This window comes from Octodon degus, unplaced genomic scaffold (genome assembly GCF_000260255.1).
Source record: "Octodon degus isolate 3935 unplaced genomic scaffold, OctDeg1.0 scaffold00194, whole genome shotgun sequence".
Taxonomy (NCBI): domain Eukaryota; kingdom Metazoa; phylum Chordata; class Mammalia; order Rodentia; family Octodontidae; genus Octodon; species Octodon degus.
This window is the reverse complement of record NW_004524770.1, coordinates 1,996,944-2,016,682: the sequence shown is the minus strand read 5'-3', so window position 1 is coordinate 2,016,682 and position 19,739 is coordinate 1,996,944. Positions and strand designations below refer to the sequence as shown.

Genomic DNA, 19,739 nt, shown 5'->3' with positions numbered 1-19,739 from the left:
ACAGTATTCTCCGCCCCTGGCCTGCTTCTGCGCCTTGGCTGTTATCTTCAGGGAATACCCCAGCTGAATACTCAGAGCCTGGCGGGCCTTCAGGGGTCTCTGGCTGCTCCATCTCCTGTATGGGACGTGGGGCTCAAGGCCCAGCTCACTTCAAGACAGAATCAGTTCCTGTTAGTGAAGAAGACATTTGCACCCTCAACACAGGCTCTTGCCTCAGAAAGCAGAATGAGGTAGCAAATGTACAACCTTGGAATCCTAACTTAGAAGGCGGGAAGAAATGCCCTTGGCCCCACAGCAGGCCACCAGGAGGCTGCTCAAGTGTGAGCCGGAGGCGCGACTGCATATTCCGAGGGCCTACCAAGGCTGCACCGCGCTACGGCGGAGGGCAGGGATCCCCAGACTTAACTTCCCCGCAGGGTGATGAGCTCAGCGATTCTCCTGAAGCCTGGAAGCGATTTGGCTACACCACGTAAACCATGGCGGATTAAAGTGGAAGAGCTACCGGCCTTTTCTCCTGTTTCCTCCGTGGTCCCTCTACGGTTCTGGTGCAGGCGAGCGGGTTGCGGCGGGAGCGGGTGGATGCACAGAGCGCAGGGAGCGCAGGAAGCGCAGCGCGGGCCGGGCCCCTAGGCCCACCTGCCACTGGCGGGCCGCCGCGGGCGGCCGCTTCCCGCTTAGACAACCAGAGGCACAGGCCTACCAGGCGGGGAGCTACGTTGTTCTCCGCACAATAAATACATTTTACGTCCTGCCCAGGTCCTCACAATCTACGTGAAGTACTTTACAAATCTACACTTATTTTCATCATGCGGCTCCGCAGCAGCTTTCTCTCGCCCTATTTCACTTTTATTAAATGCTGGTCCCTACCGACTTTTACCTAGGACCCGATGTTAGGCCTCGACCTGCTAATCCCCACGGTAACGAGACGCCACACACGTGTGCAGGTACTCCGCGCGCGGCGCGAGGCCGGGCGCTCTCCGTCCCGCAGCCTGAGGCCCGGGCCCGCGGGCGGCCCGACAGCGAGCCGCGCTTTACCTGAAGGGCGCCGAACTCAGGGTCCGACTCTCCGGATGCGCCGCCTGAAGCGGCGGCGCCGTGCGGCCCCGCGCCTCTCCAGCTCTCCCGGGGCCGCCGGGAGCCGAGGGAGAAGCTGCCCGCGCCGCCGCTCCGAAGCCTGGAGCCTAAGGGCGGCCGGCACGCGCGGGGGGCGGGGCTTGGCGCTCCGCCAGAGCCGCCCCGGCCCCGCCCGCGAGTTTGCAAACAGGGGCCGCCCGCCCCCTGCGCACGCGCGCTCCGCCCAGTCGGTTCAGTCTCTGGCACCCAGCCGCCCGCTCGCGGGGTGAGCCGGGAGCCGCCTACTGAGGGGCAGGCGAGGCCCGCCCCCAACGGGGACACCCTGCTGCGCAGGCGCGGCGTGCGGGCCCGCCCCTCCCTCCGCCGGCAGCACGGCCATATTTAAAGGGCGGCGGGTGCAGCGAGCCAATAGGCGACGAGCGTGCGGGGGCGGCGCGTGGCGGCCTTAGGCCCCGGATGTGGCTGCGGCGCTGCTCCTCCCCGATTCTCTCTGCCGGGCCGCGCGCCCCCGCTGCACTCCCTCGCTCGCAGCCCGAAGGCCCCTCGGGCGCGTCGGGAGGCGCCCGGGCGGCGCGGAGCGGTGCAGGAGCGGGTGTCCCGGAAGCCGCGCGGTGGCGGAGCGGGCGGGGCCCGGCGCTCGTCCCCGGCCCGGCGCGCCCCGGCCGCCGCCATGAGCGGCTCCTCGGGTACCCCGTATCTGGGCAGCAAGATCAGCCTCATTTCCAAGGCGCAGATCCGCTACGAAGGCATCCTCTACACCATCGACACCGACAACTCCACCGTGGCGCTCGCCAAAGGTAGCGACCCGCTGCCGCCGCCGCCGCCGCCGCCGCGCGCCCAACCGCCGGCAACAGTCCCGTCCGCCCCTGCCCCCACCGAAGCCCCGGACCTGGTGCCCCTACCCCGACCTCCCCGGCCGTGCCGGCCCCTGCCCCCTCCTGGAGCCCCTCCCCAGGCCCCACAACTCCGGCCCCACCTTGTGCTGCGCCGCCCCGCGCCCCCCAGGCCCCCCCACCCCGACGGCCCCCTGCCCCCCACCGCAGACGGTCGGGACTCCGGCGGCCTCGGTGTGCGCAGGCGTCCGCGTGGGCCTCGGGGAGGGCGGTCGGGTTTGCCCCGTTCCTCGCCGCCCTCCGCCGCGCAGCCCCCCTACAGGTGCTGGGGGCGGGCCGGCTCCCCAGGACCGCGGCACCTCCACCTGCGGGCGGTGTCCTTGCCCGGCCGAAGAGGGAGTCCCGGGGCCTCCCCAGAAGGCGGAATGGGGGCGGGGCAAGAAAATGGAAAGCCTGCGAGTCCTCCTGGAGCCCATTAGGCAGCTGGGGCTCACCGCGTCGGGCGGAGCCTCTTTCGAGGTAGTGTCGACTGAAGACAAACGGGTATCTAGAGTCTGAGCTGTTTGGCCAGACAGCCCAGCTGCCCTGCCCTTTTGGGACAGACACCAGTGGGCACTGGCCTATTTCGAGGAATGCGTTTGTGATTAAAAGAAGTCAAACAGTGATCTGCTGCAGGCAGCGCAGGGCCCCATACCCCCTTTGTCTCCCGTCTCCGCTGTCTTGAGAAGATGAGGGGCATACTCCCGTCTCGCGGGAGGGCGGCCAGCTCTGCAGCACCCTGGTTGTGCGCTAGGGCCTCGCGGGCTGTGCACTCATCCAAGCTCTCAGAATAGCTCGTTTTGAAGCCTCAGTTTTCCGAGATTTTGTGTCGATAGAAGCTCTTAGTACGGCAGGGTGGAAGTGAGGTCCAGCGTAAGTCTGGGTCCTCAGGAGTTCTTCTGTGGCTGGAACCAAGTCCAGCGTGGCCCTGAAGCCCTGCTAAGAGATGTGGTGGTGGGGCTTCCCAGGCCTTGCAGGTCAGAGATTCATCTTCCAAGGAGTCCCGGAAACTCAGGATTTCCTTATCAACCACAGGCTGGTTTGGGGGCGCTAAGTTCTGAGACCCCTTTTTTGTTACTTTTCTGACGATTCTCCAGGGCTGGTTGTGTGAAGTCCTGCGAAGGTAGCATAAAGCTTGGCTGGTTTGTTGCCTACGCGCTGCCCCCCTTAGCCGCAGGGTGTGGTGCGGCGTCATGTGCACAGCCACTGAGTCTACATCTGCAGACTCAGGTGAACCTGGAGATTCTACGAAGTAAGCCTGGTTTTGTTGTGTGCACCTCCATACGGTAGTGTTTTACGCTGGAGGATGTGGAGTTTCATGAGATGGGCAGTTTGTGAAATTTTCCTTCTCATCTTTTTGATACTCTGTTTCTTTGGAGTGTCTGCGACTGAGCCCTTGTGAGTTTTGTCTATTGAAAGTGGGGGAATAAGTACCTTTGAACTGTAGGCTTGGGTGCTGGGTTGGGGACCGTGCTCAGGGATCCCTGTCTTCTGGAAGATTGAGGAGCTATAGCAACAGAAAACTGGTGGCGTGAATTTGACATGTGACAACCACTTAATCCTTCTTTTTCTTGACCCCTAAGTGAGGTCCTTTGGTACTGAAGACCGTCCCACAGATAGGCCTGCTCCCCCAAGAGAGGAGATTTATGAGTACATCATCTTTCGGGGAAGTGATATCAAAGATATTACCGTATGTGAACCTCCAAAAGCTCAGCACACACTCCCTCAGGACCCTGCTATCGTTCAGGTAAATGTACTGGTGTTTTTCTCCATGGGTGCTTCTTGTTTTTGGGATAGTCTCAACATAGAGTAGGCTGCCTTGGACTCCTGGCAATGCTTCTGCCTCAGCATCCCGAATGCTGGGGTTACAGGCATGTGACAGCCAGCAGCTGGGCACTGTCTAAGAGAAGTTGGTTTTCACGTGGAACGTGATGTCATCTGTTTGGCTGGGATGTCAACATCAGGCCTAAGCCATGATGGAGAAGTGGTAAAGCTTACATGTAGCCTGCTGGTGTTTCTGTGGGAAGTACCTCATGCAGCAGATAGCAGGGCGAGATGGTGTGGCAGAACCCCTGGGGGGCGGTGAGGAGGTGCTGCTTCTAATCCTGCCTTGGATCTAGGGTACATACGGTACGATACTTGGAGAACTCCAGCCCTGAGCCGCATGAAGCGCTTGCAGGGACAGCAGGATTGCTGTCTTGGTAGTGTGCCCTTGTTCAATTCCAGTGCGCTGGATTGCTGAATTTACAAGTCTTAATAAGGATAGTAACATGTTGGCCTGCTGGTGATGCCGCTTGATTACCAGTGCACCCACATTCATCCGTTCAGCTCCTTTAAGGTTCAGACTGAACTACATTCAGAGGTAGGGCTACACAGGAAGGGTAGGAGCAGGCAGGCTGGGCTTCAGGAGCACTTGGAGGAGTCCAGGACAAACTTGGAGCCTCGAGGGGCAAAGAGGAAGCAGCCAGGAACAGCGAAGGAAAAGATCACTTCCAGACAGAGGTGGGGTTCTGGAGTCTTGTCCAGCGAGAAGGTAAATGTTTGGGGCTGCTTCGCTGTCCCTGGCCACTCAGCTGGATGAGTCTGTCTCAAATGGAGGGTGACATCTCCTCCTGTTGTAGAGACTGAAACTAGTGATGGCAGAGAGAAACTATTAGTTTTGCGTTAGGGGATATTCCGGTTAGAATTATGTGGATAGGTGTAGCTGGGGAATAAAATGTAAGAAGAGACAGTTTCGGCCGTCCTGGCAAGTGCTTAGGACTAGCAGTGCTGTGTGCAGACGTGGAGGGCGGCAGGAGAGCCGTGCACTGTTCTCACCCGTGTGTCTCGTCGTCCAGTCTTCCTTGGGCTCTGCCTCTGCCTCGCCCTTCCAGCCTCACGTGCCTTATAGCCCCTTCAGAGGGATGCCGCCCTACGGCCAGCTGGCCGCCAGCTCCCTGCTCAGCCAGCAGTATGCCGCCTCCTTAGGTCTCGGTGAGTAACCTGCTTCTGTCTACACAACTAGGAAGAAGTGGGGAGGGTGGGGGCGTGTCCTCTTGGTCACAGCTCCTAGGCTGTGTTGTCTGGCACGTTGGACAAGTCACCCGGCACAGCTTCCACGGGTTAAGTGTGTTTAGGAACTGTTAGCCGAGAGTAAGAGGCGGCAGCCTGAGTTTTGCACCAAACGATCCAAATCCAATTGCAGTGTCAGCCTGGGTCTGAATAGCAGTCCTGGTATGTTTGTCTCAAGGAGGAAATACTGCCGTGTGTAGTAAAGCTCATCTTCGAGTTGTAGCCGTTTGTGCATCTGTAAACTGGTAAACATAACATTCTAGCTCACTGTTATTCTACTGGCAAGTACCTTAATCAAAGACATTTCCAACCAAGGTTGAGTAGTCCCAGAGTGAGAGTCTATTGTCTGTATTGAGAGTGAGCTTGGCCTCAGCCTTAAGGTAGTTCTGCGGCTGTTTTCAGAACATGAGAATTGGCAGGTGGTCCACCCGCGCTGGCTTGGGCTCCAGCGTGATGCAGCTGAAGCAGGGAACAGGAGTTGGGCCAAACCAGTTCTGTGGGTCACTGGTTTGCCGTGGTTGCTGGTCCAGTGTGATGGGTGGCCTCTTAGTGTGGCTGACGGTTTCTAAAATATAGTTGTTGCTTGGCTCTTTCCAAGCTTTCTGGACAGAAGAAAGCATATCCTGACTTACTTGTGTGCTTTCTCTTTGCTCTTCTCTCCTTTCTCTTCCTTTAGAGAAGTTGGTAAGCCCTCCAGCCTCAGCCGCTGCTTCCAGTCCTAGTTCTTCTCCATCTCCACAGCCTGTTTCAGAGCTTGACATGTCCTCAGAGCCACCTCAGCTCACTTCCAAGGGTAACAGCAGTTTGGAGAACTAACTGCGTGCTGTCTTGCAGACCAGTCTGAGAGCAAGGGGGTGAAGCAGCCAGGATGACAGGAGCCATGGCAGGCCATTCGCCAGGCCCAGGGACCGGTGATGTGCTTTTTCTGGCTTAGCACATAGCCGGATTACCAACTACCACAGGTTTAAAGACGGGACTGGAAAGAATCAGCCGAGTGCTTGGTTCACTCTGCTTGAGTCCAGGGTTTGTTGTGGCTTGTCAGCAACCACCACCTGTGGGAATCTTCACTTTTGACACAGCGCCACGTCCCCGAGGGCTTACTGGGTCTTAAACATGTTCTAGATTGGCACGTGGGACTCCCCTAAGCCATCATACACGACCCGTGAGTCACTGGTTCAAAACTGGGAGGCTGGGTAATGATGCCCAGCTATTGGCCAGGTGACCTAGTCCCAAGGATTAGTTTGTCAATGCTGGTGTCAGTTACCTGTCTCTGCTGAGACAGCGGCATCTGTGGAGTATCATAAGCTCCCAGTAGTTGAAGCTTCAGTTATGAAATCCCTGAGGTTCTTTATCCTGGAGTTCTGATATCCATGTCAGAGATGCTCTTAAGCCCTCCCTGTACATCTACAAGCATGAGTCCTTATTACCCCTGCCTGGTCCCGGAGATAACCTGGGGCTTTCTTTTTGTTTGCAGATGTTGCTTTCCAATCCCTGTGCAGACTCTCTATAGTCTATATATTTTTTCCACATAAAAATAACAGACACCTTCATATATTTGCAGTGCCACTCGTATAAAACTGTCCATAGAGCAAGATTGTTGAAATAGTTTAATGGAAAGCAAGTAAAGCTGTCTGTCCGGTAGGGTTGGTCATACTGAGTGAGATGACAGGCCAAAGAAACGGGTCTCCATTTATCAGTTGGAGAAGCCCAGACAGATACTGGCCTTGTCAGTGTATCTATTGCTCTGTCACAAGGAACTTTTTAAAAAAAATGTTTTTATTATTTATCTGGTACAGGGTCTCACTACCCAGCTCAGACTCATAGCCATCCTCTTGTCTCAGCCTCCTTAGTGCTGGGATTCCAGGTGTGCACCACCAAACCTGGTTTCAGTGGCTGGCATGGCACACCCGGGGTTCCAGGGCCAGCACTGTATGTGGTACCAGGGATCGAACCTGGATCCTTGTGCTTGCCAGGCAGGTGCTTAGATCGCCGAGCTATCTCCTCAGCCCACAAAAAACTTTTCCACAGTAACTCTTTAGTTTGTATGCAGAGTAAAAAGCAGGCTGCCCCCATCTCACCTGTGCTGGGCTGCTCTTTTGGTAATAATTACCCGCCGTCCAGACTCCTTTTTGTGTCTCAGTCTCCACGCAGCTCCCTGCTGTCACACTCACATGGACCCAGGCCCTGAGGCCTGAGCTAGGCTCAGGTCTGTTTCCTGGGCTGGAGCTCCCTGGCTTGGTTTGAGGGCTGTGTCTTAGTGCTGGGTGTGGGCCCCTATCGAGGCTACCTGGGAGCTCTCACTCGCTTTACAGAGAGGCTTGCTCTTGAGAGGCTGAGGGCTGTTTCCTTCACTGCAGTCACCTCTTACTACTTCATCCTATTCATGCTGTAAGCAAAAGTGACATTCTAGGATTTGGTTTCCAAATCTGACCGCTGCACGTTACAGATCTTGGTCAGCATGGACGAGAATGAAGCACTCTCAGATCTTGAACTTAGCATCTTGCAGTTGTAGAGCCCCTTTGGAGTCAGAGCAGGTTAGGACGGTCCAGGGAGATGCCTGTGTGTAGGCACAGTCTTCCCCTTGGATTCCCTGACTCAGCTCTGATCCTGGGCAGCCCGGCAGTGGGTGGCCCTTGTTCTGCCCTGCGACTTGACCTTCATCTGCTCCTTGGGCTAGCGGCAGAGGGGACGGCCCAGCTGGGGTCCTTGGCCCTGATTTAGATCCTTCAGACAGTGGCGCTTTCCTGCCTGATGCGCCAGCCAGAAGTGACAGGATAAGTCTGTCTTCTTCCTGTTTCTGAATCTTCTTCCTTCTTCAATTCAGGAGCTGGTTTTCCATCTGTCCCAGTTGGCAAGAGCCCCATGGTGGAACAGGCTGTCCAGACTGGTTCTGTTGATAACCTGAATGCCAAAAAGCTGTTACCTGGCAAGGGCACCTCAGGGACACAGCTCAGCGGTCGCCAGGCCCAGCCGAGCAGCAAGACCACTGGTGGTACTTGAATACCTACTTCTTTTCAGTTTGCTTTATGTTCTGAAAGTGGCACACTACTTACTGGGTTATTTTTTCAAACATTACTCCACGTGCTTTGTAGGGCATCCTTTCTCCCCGGAGGCCTCGGGTGGTGGCGGTGGTGGTGGCAGTGGCAGTGGCAGTGGTAGTGGTGCCTGCTTTGGTGGCTGGGTTCAGGCTTCTGCAGGAAGCCTTACTCTTCTTGCCTTACTCTTTCTTTGCGCCTTAGATGTAGTCCAGCCAACAGCTGTGCACACTCAAGGGCAGGTGAATGATGAGAACAGAAGACCTCAGAGGAGGCGGTCAGGTAACACCTGTTGCCACTTGAGTCCTGGGCACTGCAAGGAGGCTGGGCTTTGCTTACCTTGTTGGGGCTCTGGGAGCAAGGTGCTGCATCTGGGAGCTGTGCCCTCGTGGTGCCTGCTGGGTGCCTTCTAAGCTGCTTTTGAAGTCATGCTTAAACATGGATTTGATGGTTGACTTCAGCTGTGGCTGCCCTTCCTCCTCACAGGGAACCGGCGAACAAGAAATCGCTCCAGAGGGCAAAACCGTCCTACTAATGTCAAGGAAAACACAATCAAGTTTGAAGGAGATTTTGATTTTGAGAGTGCAAATGCCCAGTTCAACAGAGAGGAGCTTGACAAAGAATTTAAGAAGAAACTAAATTTTAAAGGTCTGCTCCATGTGGAAGCTGTCATCTCGGAGATGTGCCTGGAGAGTGCTGCGAGGCTGGGCTGGCGAGGGCTGGCGGGGCCGTTTAGCCTGGAGCGGGCCCAAAGCGCAGGGGCAGCTGGGGCATCCGGAGCTGGCTGGGCCTCCTGTGAGGCAGCGGTCATGGCCATCAGTGGCCTGGGGCCCTGTGTGGGCTTGACTCAGCTGCTGAGCAGCCTCCAGGAGGGTTGGGGGCGGGGGGGCCCTGGCCTGGGGTACCTGCTGCTTCTGCACCTTGTGTGCTGTGCTTCTCCCTGCAGAGGACAAGGCTGAGAAGGGGGAAGAGAAGGACCAGGCTGTGGTCACGCAGAGTGATGAAACTCCTGCTGAGGAGGACCTTCTGGGTCCCAACTGCTACTACGACAAATCCAAGTCGTTCTTTGACAACATCTCTTCTGAGCTCAAGACCAGGTGAGAGTCGTGGGAAAGTCATCATTTCGAGTCTCGGCAGCACAGGGCTGAGGAGCTCAAATCCGAAGACAGCTGGGAGTTCTTAAGTTGAGCATGTGGGGGGGGGGTGTATGGTAGTGGGACTGAACTCGGCCTTGGGCGTGCGACTCTGCCACTGAGCCACATCCCCAGCCTTAGCACATGGGTTTTAAGTAGACCTTACCTTTTTCTTTGTTTTATTTTTAGTTAAGGTCTAGCTGTGTAGTCTAGCTTAGACTGAACTCACTCTGTAGCCTAGGCTGACCTCAGACTCACAGCAGTCCTCTTGCCTCATCCTGCTGAGTGCTGGGATTATAGGTGTGCGTTACCACACCCACCAAATCTTAGAGTCCTGGCTATGCTCACCTGGGCTTGCTAGGATGTGGTCCAGAAACCCTGTCATTTGCCTGAATTGCGGGAGCATCACTGACGCCGAGCCTCTGCAGGACCTGCTAGGCTTCATACCCACATTCAGTGTTCTTTTTGCCTGGCCTACCAGTTGGGCAGCCTTCTCCCCCAAGCCAGCAAAGGACCTTGCTACCTGAAACAACTGGGACTCAATGATCCTCCTGTTTTCAGCCTCCCCAGCACTGGAATGACAAGTGTGTGCCCAGTCTCGGTGGCCGGCTCAGCGTGCCCAGGGCCGGGGCTGGCCTGGCCTGGTGTGTGGTGCCGGGGAACAAACCCTAGTCTCTGCACTTCCCTAAGCAGGTGCTTAGTCCGCTGAGCTCTCTTACCGGCCCTGGTAGAAGGTTCTGACAAGATGTTCCTTCCCTCCAGTATTGGCAGCTAGCAGCCATACCATGTTCAGCACCTATATAGAAGCCAGCAAGAGTGGCCATGGTATGGAAGCCAAGACCCATGCATGCATCCTGCAGGTGGACCACAAGCATGCTGCCAAGCACTGAAGAAGGGCAGGAGGCAAGCTGGGCAGCCTGAGTGCATGCTCCATGCTCCACCTGGGGCTGCGCACTGTGCAGCACACACAATAGGAGCAGGGGAGGCTCAGAGCAGAGTGTGGGAGGAAACATGGTCAGGTCTCAGATGGTGAGCTGTGTACGAGGGACAGGCTGCTCCAGGCAGCCCCAAGCCTATGTGTTGGGCTGAGTGGAAAAGGGTAGGATGGGAAGAGGTTGCTTAGGGTTTTGGGGGTGCAGTGGTGGTGTTGGGGTTATTCTGAGCTTACGGATAACCATCAAAAATACCTTGCTGGTGCTGTGTCACATCGTGAGGAGAGTGGCTGAAGGTGGGCACTATGGATACTGGTTGGCTAGGCAGGCTGGTCAGCTCTGGGGTTATTTTGGTGAGGGCATGGGTGCAGTCGAGGGAAGGGCTAGGGTTCCAGTGCTGTGTAGCTGGTGTTGACAATAGACTGACAGGCTGGGGATTCCAGAATGACTGGGTGTCTTAGTCAGGGCTGTTGAAAGCCAAGTCATTCTTTCTCCACCAAGCCTTTGGGCATAGCAGGCTGCTGGCTGGAGGGCAGGCATGCCGCGCCGTTATGCTCTGGTCCCAGGTCTAGGTGAGCCTGGGCTTCCCGGCACTTCCCTCTCTGAGGCAGGCGCTAGGGCTCCGTTGATCACCCACTGGCCTTGCTTTCTCGTTCCTTCCCTCCCTTGGTGATAAAGGTGCTTTCTTTTTTGGAGACAGGTTCTTGCTCCTGTAGTTCAGTGTAGCTTTGAACTCACAGCAGGTTCCTTGTCAGCCTTCTGAGTGCTGGGATACAGTTGTCCCATTATCCCCAGCTTCCGAGGTGCGTCTTTAGCAGCCCAGTGCACAAGAAGAAACAGCCCTGGCCTCAGTGTGCACGGGGGCTCCCATGCCTTGGGCGTGGTCCCAAGAGTAGCCGACCACCCTTCCTATTCCCTGCCTGGCTCAGAAACTTGAGCGGTGCCCATGTCCACCAGAACCTCATCTTTGTTTCAGTTCTAGACGAACAACATGGGCCGAAGAGAGGAAGCTGAATACAGAGACCTTTGGGGTATCAGGGAGGTTCCTCCGCGGCCGCACCTCCCGCGGTGGATTCCGAGGAGGCAGGGGCAACGGGACCACTCGCCGCAACCCAACCTCCCACAGAGCGGGGACTGGCAGGGTATAAGGACGCAGCCTCCTGCGTGAGTGTCACCCCTTCTGGATCCCTGGGGCATGTGGACCCAGATGGAGTTAGGACCCGGGAGCAGGCTCCATGTCTGTCCCCCAGGGAGAGAAGCTGTGACCCTCAGAATCTACCCAGCGCCTGTAGGAATAGTGGAACCTGGGCCAGCCGTGGCCGGGCCTCAGGGAGGACCTGGCCCCTGCCTCTGCAGTGAGGGTCTGCACATGGCAGGGCGAGGGCCGTGGTTTCTCTGGTGTGCTGAGTGCTTGCTGCCGAGTAGTTGGCCGGTGAGTTTGCTACACTCAGTGTCACAACCCCACCTGGCCCTGTGCCCTCAGAACCTGTGAGAGCAAGGGCGGGTGACAGGTGCGCCCTTGGGGCTGGGCAGAAGGACCCTGTGGGAGCCCGCACTGAGCCGGTCCTCGGTGTGGGTCATGGTAGGTGAGTGGGCAGCCCAGCCCCATTTGGGTGAGAGGCAGGGCAGTTGAGGGGTCCCTGGTCGTCTTCAGTCAGCAGTGCCCGGTGATGCTGGTCTGCTGATTACAAAACATGGAGGGACTGCTCACTTCTGTCTCTTACAGGTTCCTGCCGAAGAGGTACAGGTGGTGCTGCACATAAAAGGACACAGGAAACAATGCATACGGGGGAAGTGGGTCCCAAATTCCCATAGTGCTACTTATATTTGGACTCAACTGAACTTGGACGTGGTCTGAGTTAGAACCACTTGTTTTGGGGAAAGTATTCATGGGTAACCTCTTTGAGGTATCTTGACCTACGTTCCTTTTTGGTTGTGCATAGCCTAATTGTAAGGTTTTGGTATTTTGCAAAGATGTTTCTATAGCAAAGGCTTGATTCTCACTTCGTGACTGTTTCTTTTTTATGACAGCTTTGACTTTTAAAATGGAACCAAATCTCTTTTGGCACATGTGGCATCCAAGTGCATCTCTAACCCATCTGGTCCCTGGTGCTGCTGGCCTGGCACCCTTATTGCCAAGGGTGGGATCTCAGGAGCCGGGCAAGGAAGGGCAGCACAGAGTGGGCTGGATGTGTGGGGTGGGTGGGCTGAGGGCAGGGAAAGAGGGTGTCCCCGTGGATCATGTTGTACAAGTGACATCAGGGTGAGGACTGGCAGAGGGTGCTGGACTCGTAGTGCAAAGGACCCCGAGTGACAGCTGCCGAGTGTTATATGGAGCCTGGCTGCTGGAGGCCCTGACGCGGTGGGTCGGAGCACAGGGCGAGCCCTGGTGTCCCCCTGGCTCTCTTGTCCCTGCCTAGCCTCTGTTCTCGTTCTCTTGGAAATGAGCCAGCCTTGGGGGGTTGGGGGGAAGGTCCGTTGACCTTATTTCCTGGATTGTAAATAGTTGTGTTTTTGTTTTAAAGTGAGTGGAGGGAGGGTGGGGAATATAAACTCGTTGCATGAATGGGTCAGACCTTGAGTGTAAGCATGCCTCCTCTGACAGGGCCTTTTGTTTAAAATAAGCACCTCGGTAACTAAATTCCTTTAATAGCGGAAAATGACTTTAGTTCTGTACCGATTAAGTTACTGTAAAAGCTTGGATTTATTTTTGTAGGCTTTCTTGGCTGAGAACTAGAATATTAGCACTGGGGTTGCTCTGTTAGAGAAATGTAAATTGTAACTATAAATAAATACGCAGACCTTTAAACTGCTGTCTCTGCTGACCAAATGATCTCCGCCATGTTTAGGGTTCAGCGAGAAGCAGGTGCTGTCAATACCTGCACACTGGGCTGGGTAGGATCTGAGAATTGGGCTTCCGTGGGTGTCTGGGGAAGGAGGGAGCCAGCTGCTGTGGTTGGAGTAGACCGCTCTGTGTCCTCGCCGTGGCAGGCTTGTGCAGGAAGTGGCTGTGCTGCCAGCATTGCGGACACAAGAGGTTAAAAGCAGCCCACTTCATCCCAACTCCAGATTGCTAAGCTGACCCGAGGTGCCCGGTCGGGATTGGTTTCCCTTAGCACTGGCCTGGGGCTCAGCAGGCTCCGTGATAGGAGCTGCAGACAGGCAGCCTCTGTGGGGGCTGATGGTGCAAATGATGCCCATGGAACTTTCCTCAGCAGGAATGTCCTACGCAAACAGCCACAGCACCAACTCTTAAGGGACACAGTTGAGCAGGCACTTCTCTCCTAGAGTCCAAATGTAGTTTAGCCACCTTACTACCTGTGACAAGCTTTGGCGTTAAAATTTTGGGCTGAAGTCACGTTGGCAGTGGGTTTATGCTGAGCTCGAACTGTGTGGGCCTTGTCTATGTAAACACCTTGTGTGCTTGCTTGGAAAACAAGAACCAGGGCACAGAGATCTGAGGTGAGCAGTGAGGCAGGTGTCAGGGCTAAGAACCTGAAGGCTAAGGCCATAACAAGGCCAGAAAGTGGTGAGACTAGGGAAGCCACAGGCCCTGAAGTAATGAGACCCAGCAAAGCAGTTAAAACCAGAAATACAAAACTAGCGTGCACATCTGCTGCTCTGCAGAATTCAAAGGCTCCGCCCTGACCCTTTTGTGTTTATTAATGGACTCAGTGTGTTGCGATCCCTCAGGCCTGCTGGGTGCTCGGTGCTCTAGAGACCCCAGCTCTGAGAACTGGTTCATCCTAACAGCCTGGTAACGAAGGACATGTTAAAGCCAGCTGTCATTTTAAAAAGTGAGGGGAAAGACTTCGTTCTTTTTCTTTTTTTTGTGGCCTGCTCAGCTGGCCCTAGGAACTGGGCTGGCATGGCATGTGGTGCCAGCGATCAAACCACAGTCCCTGCACTTACCTAAGCAGGCACTAAACCACTGAGCTATCTTGTCAGCCCCAGGAGACTTTTTAGTTACACCTAAATGATAGCATGTTCTCTTTAGAAGGAAAGGTTAAAAAATACGGAAGTTTATTGGGTACTCAGTGCGACAGAAGGGAAGCTCCACTGAGACTCCCCCATGAGTTTAAAGCCGCTCCAAGCAAGGAAGCTTTCTTCATGATGCTTTCTTTTGTTTCTTCTTTTCATTTTCTTCTTTTTCCTTTTCAATTTCGGCAACATATTTCTCAATTTCTTCAGGATTTAGAATCTTTAAAAACATTTATAGTTAACCCCCCTGCTTCATGACACACAAAACACCAGCGTTCTTTGTAGAAGCTGAGTTTTATAGAGCAGCCCCTCCTCCTCTAGTCCCCTTGGAGGAAGACCTCATGGAAAATGGGGTGTTTGCCTCATCTGCTTCACAGCCCCTCTGTGCTGGGAACACCCGAACAACGTCCTGAACCATAGGAAGGGAAGCCCCACCTGGACAGGCCTGGAGTTCAGGCCATCGGAATAGCACTACAGGGACAATACCCCTTTAGAAAGAAAGGTCAGTTAGGGTCATTCTGCTAGGGTTTTGGCAGGTGACAGAAATTCAGCAATTACCTTGAGGGGCTGATCTCGACGCATGACAGCAAGTTCAATGTTTTTGCCACCTGATTGGACCACCTTGAAGGGGAAGAAGACCCGTATATAGCACTGCCCAAGGGGAAACCCAGCACCACAGGTCTAGCCCACACACATGGTGTGTGGGAGGCCTGTTCAGGGTGCTTCCTCCCAGCCTACCCACTGCCTGTGCTGCTGGCCCTCCCTAGATGGGCACCACTGGCCACTGGGAAGCCCAGGCCCCCCTCTTGGCCTTGCAGCCACCTCTGGCTTTACCCACTTGCATCTTCAAGGTGCTAGTAAAGGAGCTGCCAGCCACCAGCCCTGGGGTTCCTCTCCATCCCCTGTGGTGGCATATGCCCAAAAGGCCAAGTTTATGTCCAGCCTGCTAGGCATGCTGTGCCTCTGGCCACCCAAAGGCATGAACGACCCGATCCACCCCAGGCTTTGCAAGCACAACAGCTGTGACGGCAGCCAGGGCATCTTGGCCCTGGCCCAGGTTTCTTCCTGTGTACTTACTTCCAGGAGGGCTTTGATCACCAACTTGATGGTCAGGTCATCGGTCTCGATGGCTTCATCGGTGTAGTTCTTCTCCAGGAACTCACGCACTGACTTGGCACCCCTGCCTATGGCATTGGCCTGAGAACAGCGAGTGCGTGTTCACATGGTAGACAGCATGACAAGCTGGATGCAGCCTGTGCAGGCCAACACTTTCCCAGGGTTGTGTGCTGTCAGCTCTCCACGGTAGGTGACAGCCCCAGCCGCAGCCACTTTTTTCCTTGCTCCCTTTTTAGCAACAGGCTAGGGTTCCTGCTGATTTTTTTTTTTTTTTTTTTTTTTTTTTTCGGAACCGGGGATTGAACTCAGGCCCTTGTGCTTGCCAGGGAAGTGCTTATTCCACTGAGCCATCTCCCCAGCCCCCTGCTGATTCTTATCAAGAAAGAAATCAGACTTTTGACCTTATGCCAACCAGCAATGCTCAATTAATTTTTGGTTTCCAACCAGCAGCTGCTATGGAACAGCCAACTAACACTACCGCCTGCTCTGAAGCAAGGGGCTCTGTCCCTCCCCATGGCCTAGCCCTGCAGCCTCCCAAGAGCTAAGGCCCCTTTATTCTGTCATGCACTCACCTTCCAGGCATGGTATGTGCCAGAGGGGTCAGTCTGATAGAGGCGGGGGGTGCCATCAAAGTCAAAACCCACAATCAGGGCAGAGATGCCAAATGGCCTGCGCCCGTTGCTCTGCGTGTAACGCTGGTAGAGAGAAAAGTCAGTGGCATCAGCTCTAAAGCAAGTCATGCATCAGAACATCTAAGCTTAGTAAGGCATGAGAACGTTCACTGTAAGCCCCTCCGAGGTTATCTGACGTGCCAACAATGAACTAGCTAATAGCTCTCAACAGCCCTCTGCTCCTCTGCACTTCAATTCTTGGACGCTGCTAGCCTAGCATTGTGGCGCAGCGCACCGACGCTATGAAAATTGTTTTGACAGGCTCGTTTCTGGCTCTGCACTAGGTTTAAAGATAAATGTCTCCCCAGGGAGTACAGACGGCTTCAGTCCTCTCCAAATTAACTGGCAAGGAGTTGTTTGGAGCGGCACGATGAAACTGTGCCATTCAGCAGGCACGCCCCATCCTGGAGCGACTGTGTGGGATATCTGCACCACGCCATGTCAGGAAATGAGCACAGAGAGGGTCGCCGGGCTGGAGAAGCCAGACTATACCGCACACACACTCGTAAGTGCGGGTGGGGATGAACAGGACCTGCCTAGCAGAACAGCGCCTGACCACAGCCGGTGCTCACCCACCTGCTTCAGACTGGCAATGTAGCGGGTGATGTACTCCACAGTCACCGGGTCCTCCACAGTCAGCCGGTGGCTCTGGCACTCCACCCGGGCCCTGTTGATGACGATCCTTGCATCAGCAGTGAGGCCTGCAGAGAAAGCAGAGGTGTCTGTCAGCCACTCCTCAGTGCTCCACTGAAGATAGGAACTATTCCCATGGAACAGCATTTAACCTTCTGCAGGTTCCCACATCATACTGAGGTCATTGAGAAGTGGCCAACGGTGGACCCACTCAGCCTCTGGAAGCTTGTTTAAGAAAACAGACATACAAAATACTGCATCAGGGCTGGCCAAATAGCTCAGTGGATTAAAGCACATGCAAGCAGGCGCAGGGGCCCAGGGTTTGATCCCCTTGCACACGCTGAGGCGGTGATTGAGACTGGGTGTGGTGGCACGCACCTGTAATCCCAGCTCTTGGGAGACTGTAAACAGAAGAATCACTACGAGTCCGATCTAGTAGTGAGACCCTGAACACCCTGTAGACCCTTCCCTAAAATACAGAGAAACCCAAAGACCAAAAATCAAAATACTACAATCTCCGGTTCTGCCAAATAATAAATAAAAATCAAAATACTGCATCAGACCCACTGAAATTCACTGGCTGAGTCTTCCTGAAACCCTTTTTTGAACTACTGGACATAACCCAGGATGACAAATCCCAGGCAAGTATTCTACCACAGAGCTGTTTCTCCAGTCCGGCCTTGAACTTGTGATCCTCCTGCCTCAGCCTCCCAAAGAGTGGGGATTACAGGTGTGTACCTAGCCTTCTTAGGGGCTCTTAGGGATACAATCAGTCTCTGATTTCATTTACTTGATTTGAGATGCTCCTAAATTGGCCCTGCCGTGGAAGAAATGGGTGAGGCTGGGGAGACATGAAGGCCAGTGTTTCACACTTGCTGCCCGAGGCAAAGCACTGTCCTGCTCTCTGCGCCACCCTGTGCAGGCCTGGATCTCAGCTGGCAATCACCAAAGCAAGGATAACAGTGGAGGTGGGATGCAGCAGCAGCCCCAGATGCAACGCGTTCATTTAGCCACTTGTGTTGTGCCCTCACTGGCAGAGGAGCCCAAGAAAAAACTGGCCACCTCCTTCTTCGAGTCCAAATTTATTTCTACTAGGTCACTTTTCACTGCTGGTTTACACATCTCACAATCACCGCACCCACCCACAAGGATCCCCAAGCACTGTTTCTCATCATGACTCAGAAAGACCCTAGCCACAGACTCGTACCTGCAAAGGCCATGCAGACGTTGTCGTCCAAGGCACAGATCTTCCGCACTGTTCTTTCATCTTGTAGTTTAGCCACTGATTTCTTTTCCACTCCGAGAACAACAATGTCTCTTCCTCGAACACCAACCTGCAATAAAAACCCACAAGCCATGTGAGAATGACACGGTGCCACCAGGCAGGGAGCACGAGAGCAGACGCTACAAGAATCCTGGCAAGACTGAGGGTAGCAGCCAGCGGAAATGTGCTCACCCATACCCCTCCTCTCCTGGCCTGGCTCTACTCACTCCACACCATGCCCTGCAAACTCCTTGGGCAGGCAGTGTAGGTTTCGTGACATAGGTGCCTAAGCTCATGTTTTTAAAATACTGATAGGCAGATGTGTCATTTCCACCCAAATAATCCCTTGAATGACTGCAGTTGGAGATGAACCTTTCCCTCAGGCGTACTGAAGCCGGTGTTTCTGGGGCCGTGAAGTCTTATTAAGGACCACTTCCGCACCCCTGTATTGTCGCACATCAGTGTGCACAGCAGTGGGAAGGACCAGGCTTGCAACAGGGAAACAACCACTTACTGTAACTTTAAGCCCACCGCTCCCTGGTTACAGCCGGCACTGCCGAGGAAATGCTGTGGCCACTAAAACAAGGAAAACCACTGACTTTCCTCAAGTCAAGACAGGCACAGAAACACACGGAACAATCATTCAAACAGGCTGCCTAACTAGCACTGGAGCGGGCGGCTGCACCTAAATTCTCCAGACGCCAGGACCACCTCTGCAACGTCCGGACCGCAGCAGAGCTCTGCACATGCGCCCAAAAGTCAGAATGTGTCAGGTCCTGGAGCTTTCTCCCGCTGACTGACGTGACCCACGTGCCCAGAGGACCTAGGTGGATATGCTAAGCTGCTGGCTCTCGAAGCGCGGGACGCTGGGGGTGGGCATCGCGAAGATCCTCTTCCGGAGCAATCTGGCCTGAATTAGGGCCTCAGACAGACCTGGGATATTCACTAACCTTATCAAAGCGGCTAAAGACTTACAAACAGAAACACTTCAAATTTCAGAACCCACATGCTGGCATTCTGCCCATTCCAACCTTTATAAAGATCAGGTGACAAGAGTGGAGCACTCGTGGCTTGACAAGTCACACTGACAGCAGTCCTGAAAACCTCACGACTTTACAGCAGCTTGCACTAAGGTTCCCAGACTCGGGCCGGCAGGCAAGGGCCACGCTGGGGAGAACAGCGCGGCAGGCGGGCGGGCCTGGGCGGGCGGGCCTGGGCGGGCGGGCCTGGGCGGGGCAGCCGTGGCTCCGGAGCCAGAGCCGGAAGCCGCTCGTCACCGCCGCAGGCCCGAGCGCTGCCCTTTGTTCTCGATGCCCACCTGGGCCTCGCGCCGCCCGCACCCGCAGCCTCGGCTCGGGAGCCACGCAGGGGCCAAGATTGTTCCGGCCTGCCTGCCCGCCTGCCCGCCTGCCCGCCCGCCTGCCCGCCTGCCGGAGGAGGCCGGCCGCGCGGGATCGGGGCCGGGCACCGCCTGCGCCAGATGTCTGTTCAGGTAAGGGGGCACAAACAGCTGCGTGACAGCCCTGGAATAATGCGCCAGGGCCGTCTCCGCGGCCCGCAATCCACGGCGCGGGAGCGCGCCCGAAGTCCGGCTCCCTTCCCAGCGCTTTCCTCGCGCCGCAAGGCGAAGCAGCGCGCTCCGCAGGGAAGAGCGCCGGCCCGCGACCGGACGAGCCCCGCGCCCCGGTCCCGCGGGCCCTGGCCGGCTCACCGCGGTCGAGCCCTTCTTCACGGCCTCCTGCGCGTACTCTACTTGGAAGAGGTGGCCGTCGGGCGAGAAGACGGTGATGGCACGGTCGTAGCTCATGCCGGAGACGCGGCCGGACTCCGAGCGCTCGTCGCAGCCGCCGCTCAAAAGCGCTCACTCACTGCCGCCCGACCCGACGTCCCGCCCGCGCGCGGACACGCTGCCGGCGTCGCTGCGTGCGGCGTCAGTCGTGAGGCTGACGTGCGGACGCCGGGGCGGGGCGCCGGGCC

The 19,739-nt window shown here is 55.7% G+C and overlaps 3 protein-coding genes across 6 annotated transcripts in view; 2 read left to right on the top strand and 1 right to left on the bottom strand.

The window, feature by feature from the left end:
• Positions 1-1,509: 1,509 nt before the first annotated feature.
• Positions 1,510-11,911, top strand: Lsm14b (LSM family member 14B). Of its 4 annotated transcripts, XM_023704326.1 has the most exons (10): positions 1,512-1,871; positions 3,530-3,693; positions 4,784-4,919; positions 5,674-5,790; positions 7,822-7,989; positions 8,237-8,314; positions 8,519-8,680; positions 8,979-9,129; positions 11,074-11,261; positions 11,824-11,911. In XM_023704326.1, the coding sequence occupies exons 1-9, from the start codon at positions 1,745-1,747 to the stop codon at positions 11,243-11,245; spliced, it is 1,275 nt and encodes a 424-aa protein (XP_023560094.1). In that variant the 5' UTR covers positions 1,512-1,744; the 3' UTR covers positions 11,246-11,261; positions 11,824-11,911. The 4 variants fall into 4 exon arrangements, with proteins under 4 accessions (XP_023560095.1, XP_023560096.1, XP_023560094.1 ...); XM_023704327.1 differs by lacking the exon at positions 8,237-8,314 and having other exon boundaries at positions 1,510-1,871; XM_004644176.2 differs by lacking the exon at positions 5,674-5,790 and having other exon boundaries at positions 1,513-1,871.
• A 2,189-nt stretch (positions 11,912-14,100) lies between these two features.
• Psma7 (proteasome subunit alpha 7) lies at positions 14,101-19,683 on the bottom strand. The gene is made up of 7 exons (XM_004644175.3): positions 19,474-19,683; positions 17,706-17,832; positions 16,442-16,566; positions 15,767-15,889; positions 15,156-15,275; positions 14,637-14,699; positions 14,101-14,298 (listed from the first exon to the last, which is right to left on the bottom strand). Exons 1-7 carry the CDS (start codon positions 19,567-19,569, stop codon positions 14,206-14,208), a joined length of 747 nt encoding a protein of 248 aa, XP_004644232.1. The 5' UTR covers positions 19,570-19,683; the 3' UTR covers positions 14,101-14,205.
• Ss18l1 (SS18L1, nBAF chromatin remodeling complex subunit) overlaps positions 18,988-19,739 on the top strand; it is a 29,007-nt gene continuing 28,255 nt past the window's right edge. Inside the window, exon 1 of the mRNA XM_023704330.1 lies at positions 18,988-19,254. Within this exon, the coding sequence (XP_023560098.1) occupies positions 19,243-19,254 (12 nt within the window). The 5' untranslated portion in view covers positions 18,988-19,242. The remainder of the gene's footprint in view (positions 19,255-19,739) is intronic.

Excerpts from the sequence above, each read along its gene's own strand:
- Psma7 (XM_004644175.3), bottom strand. The coding sequence starts at position 19,569 with ATGAGCTACGACCGTGCCATCACCGTCTTCTCGCCCGACGGCCACCTC. Across the intron at positions 17,833-19,473 it reads TGAAGAAGGGCTCGACCGCG|GTTGGTGTTCGAGGAAGAGA; the intron begins GTGAGCCGGCCA and ends TTTTTATTGCAG. Across the intron at positions 15,276-15,766 it reads GCACATACCATGCCTGGAAG|GCCAATGCCATAGGCAGGGG; the intron begins GTGAGTGCATGA and ends CGCTGTTCTCAG.
- Lsm14b (XM_023704326.1), top strand. The coding sequence starts at position 1,745 with ATGAGCGGCTCCTCGGGTACCCCGTATCTGGGCAGCAAGATCAGCCTC. Across the intron at positions 1,872-3,529 it reads CACCGTGGCGCTCGCCAAAG|TGAGGTCCTTTGGTACTGAA; the intron begins GTAGCGACCCGC and ends TTGACCCCTAAG. Across the intron at positions 7,990-8,236 it reads GAGCAGCAAGACCACTGGTG|ATGTAGTCCAGCCAACAGCT; the intron begins GTACTTGAATAC and ends TTTGCGCCTTAG.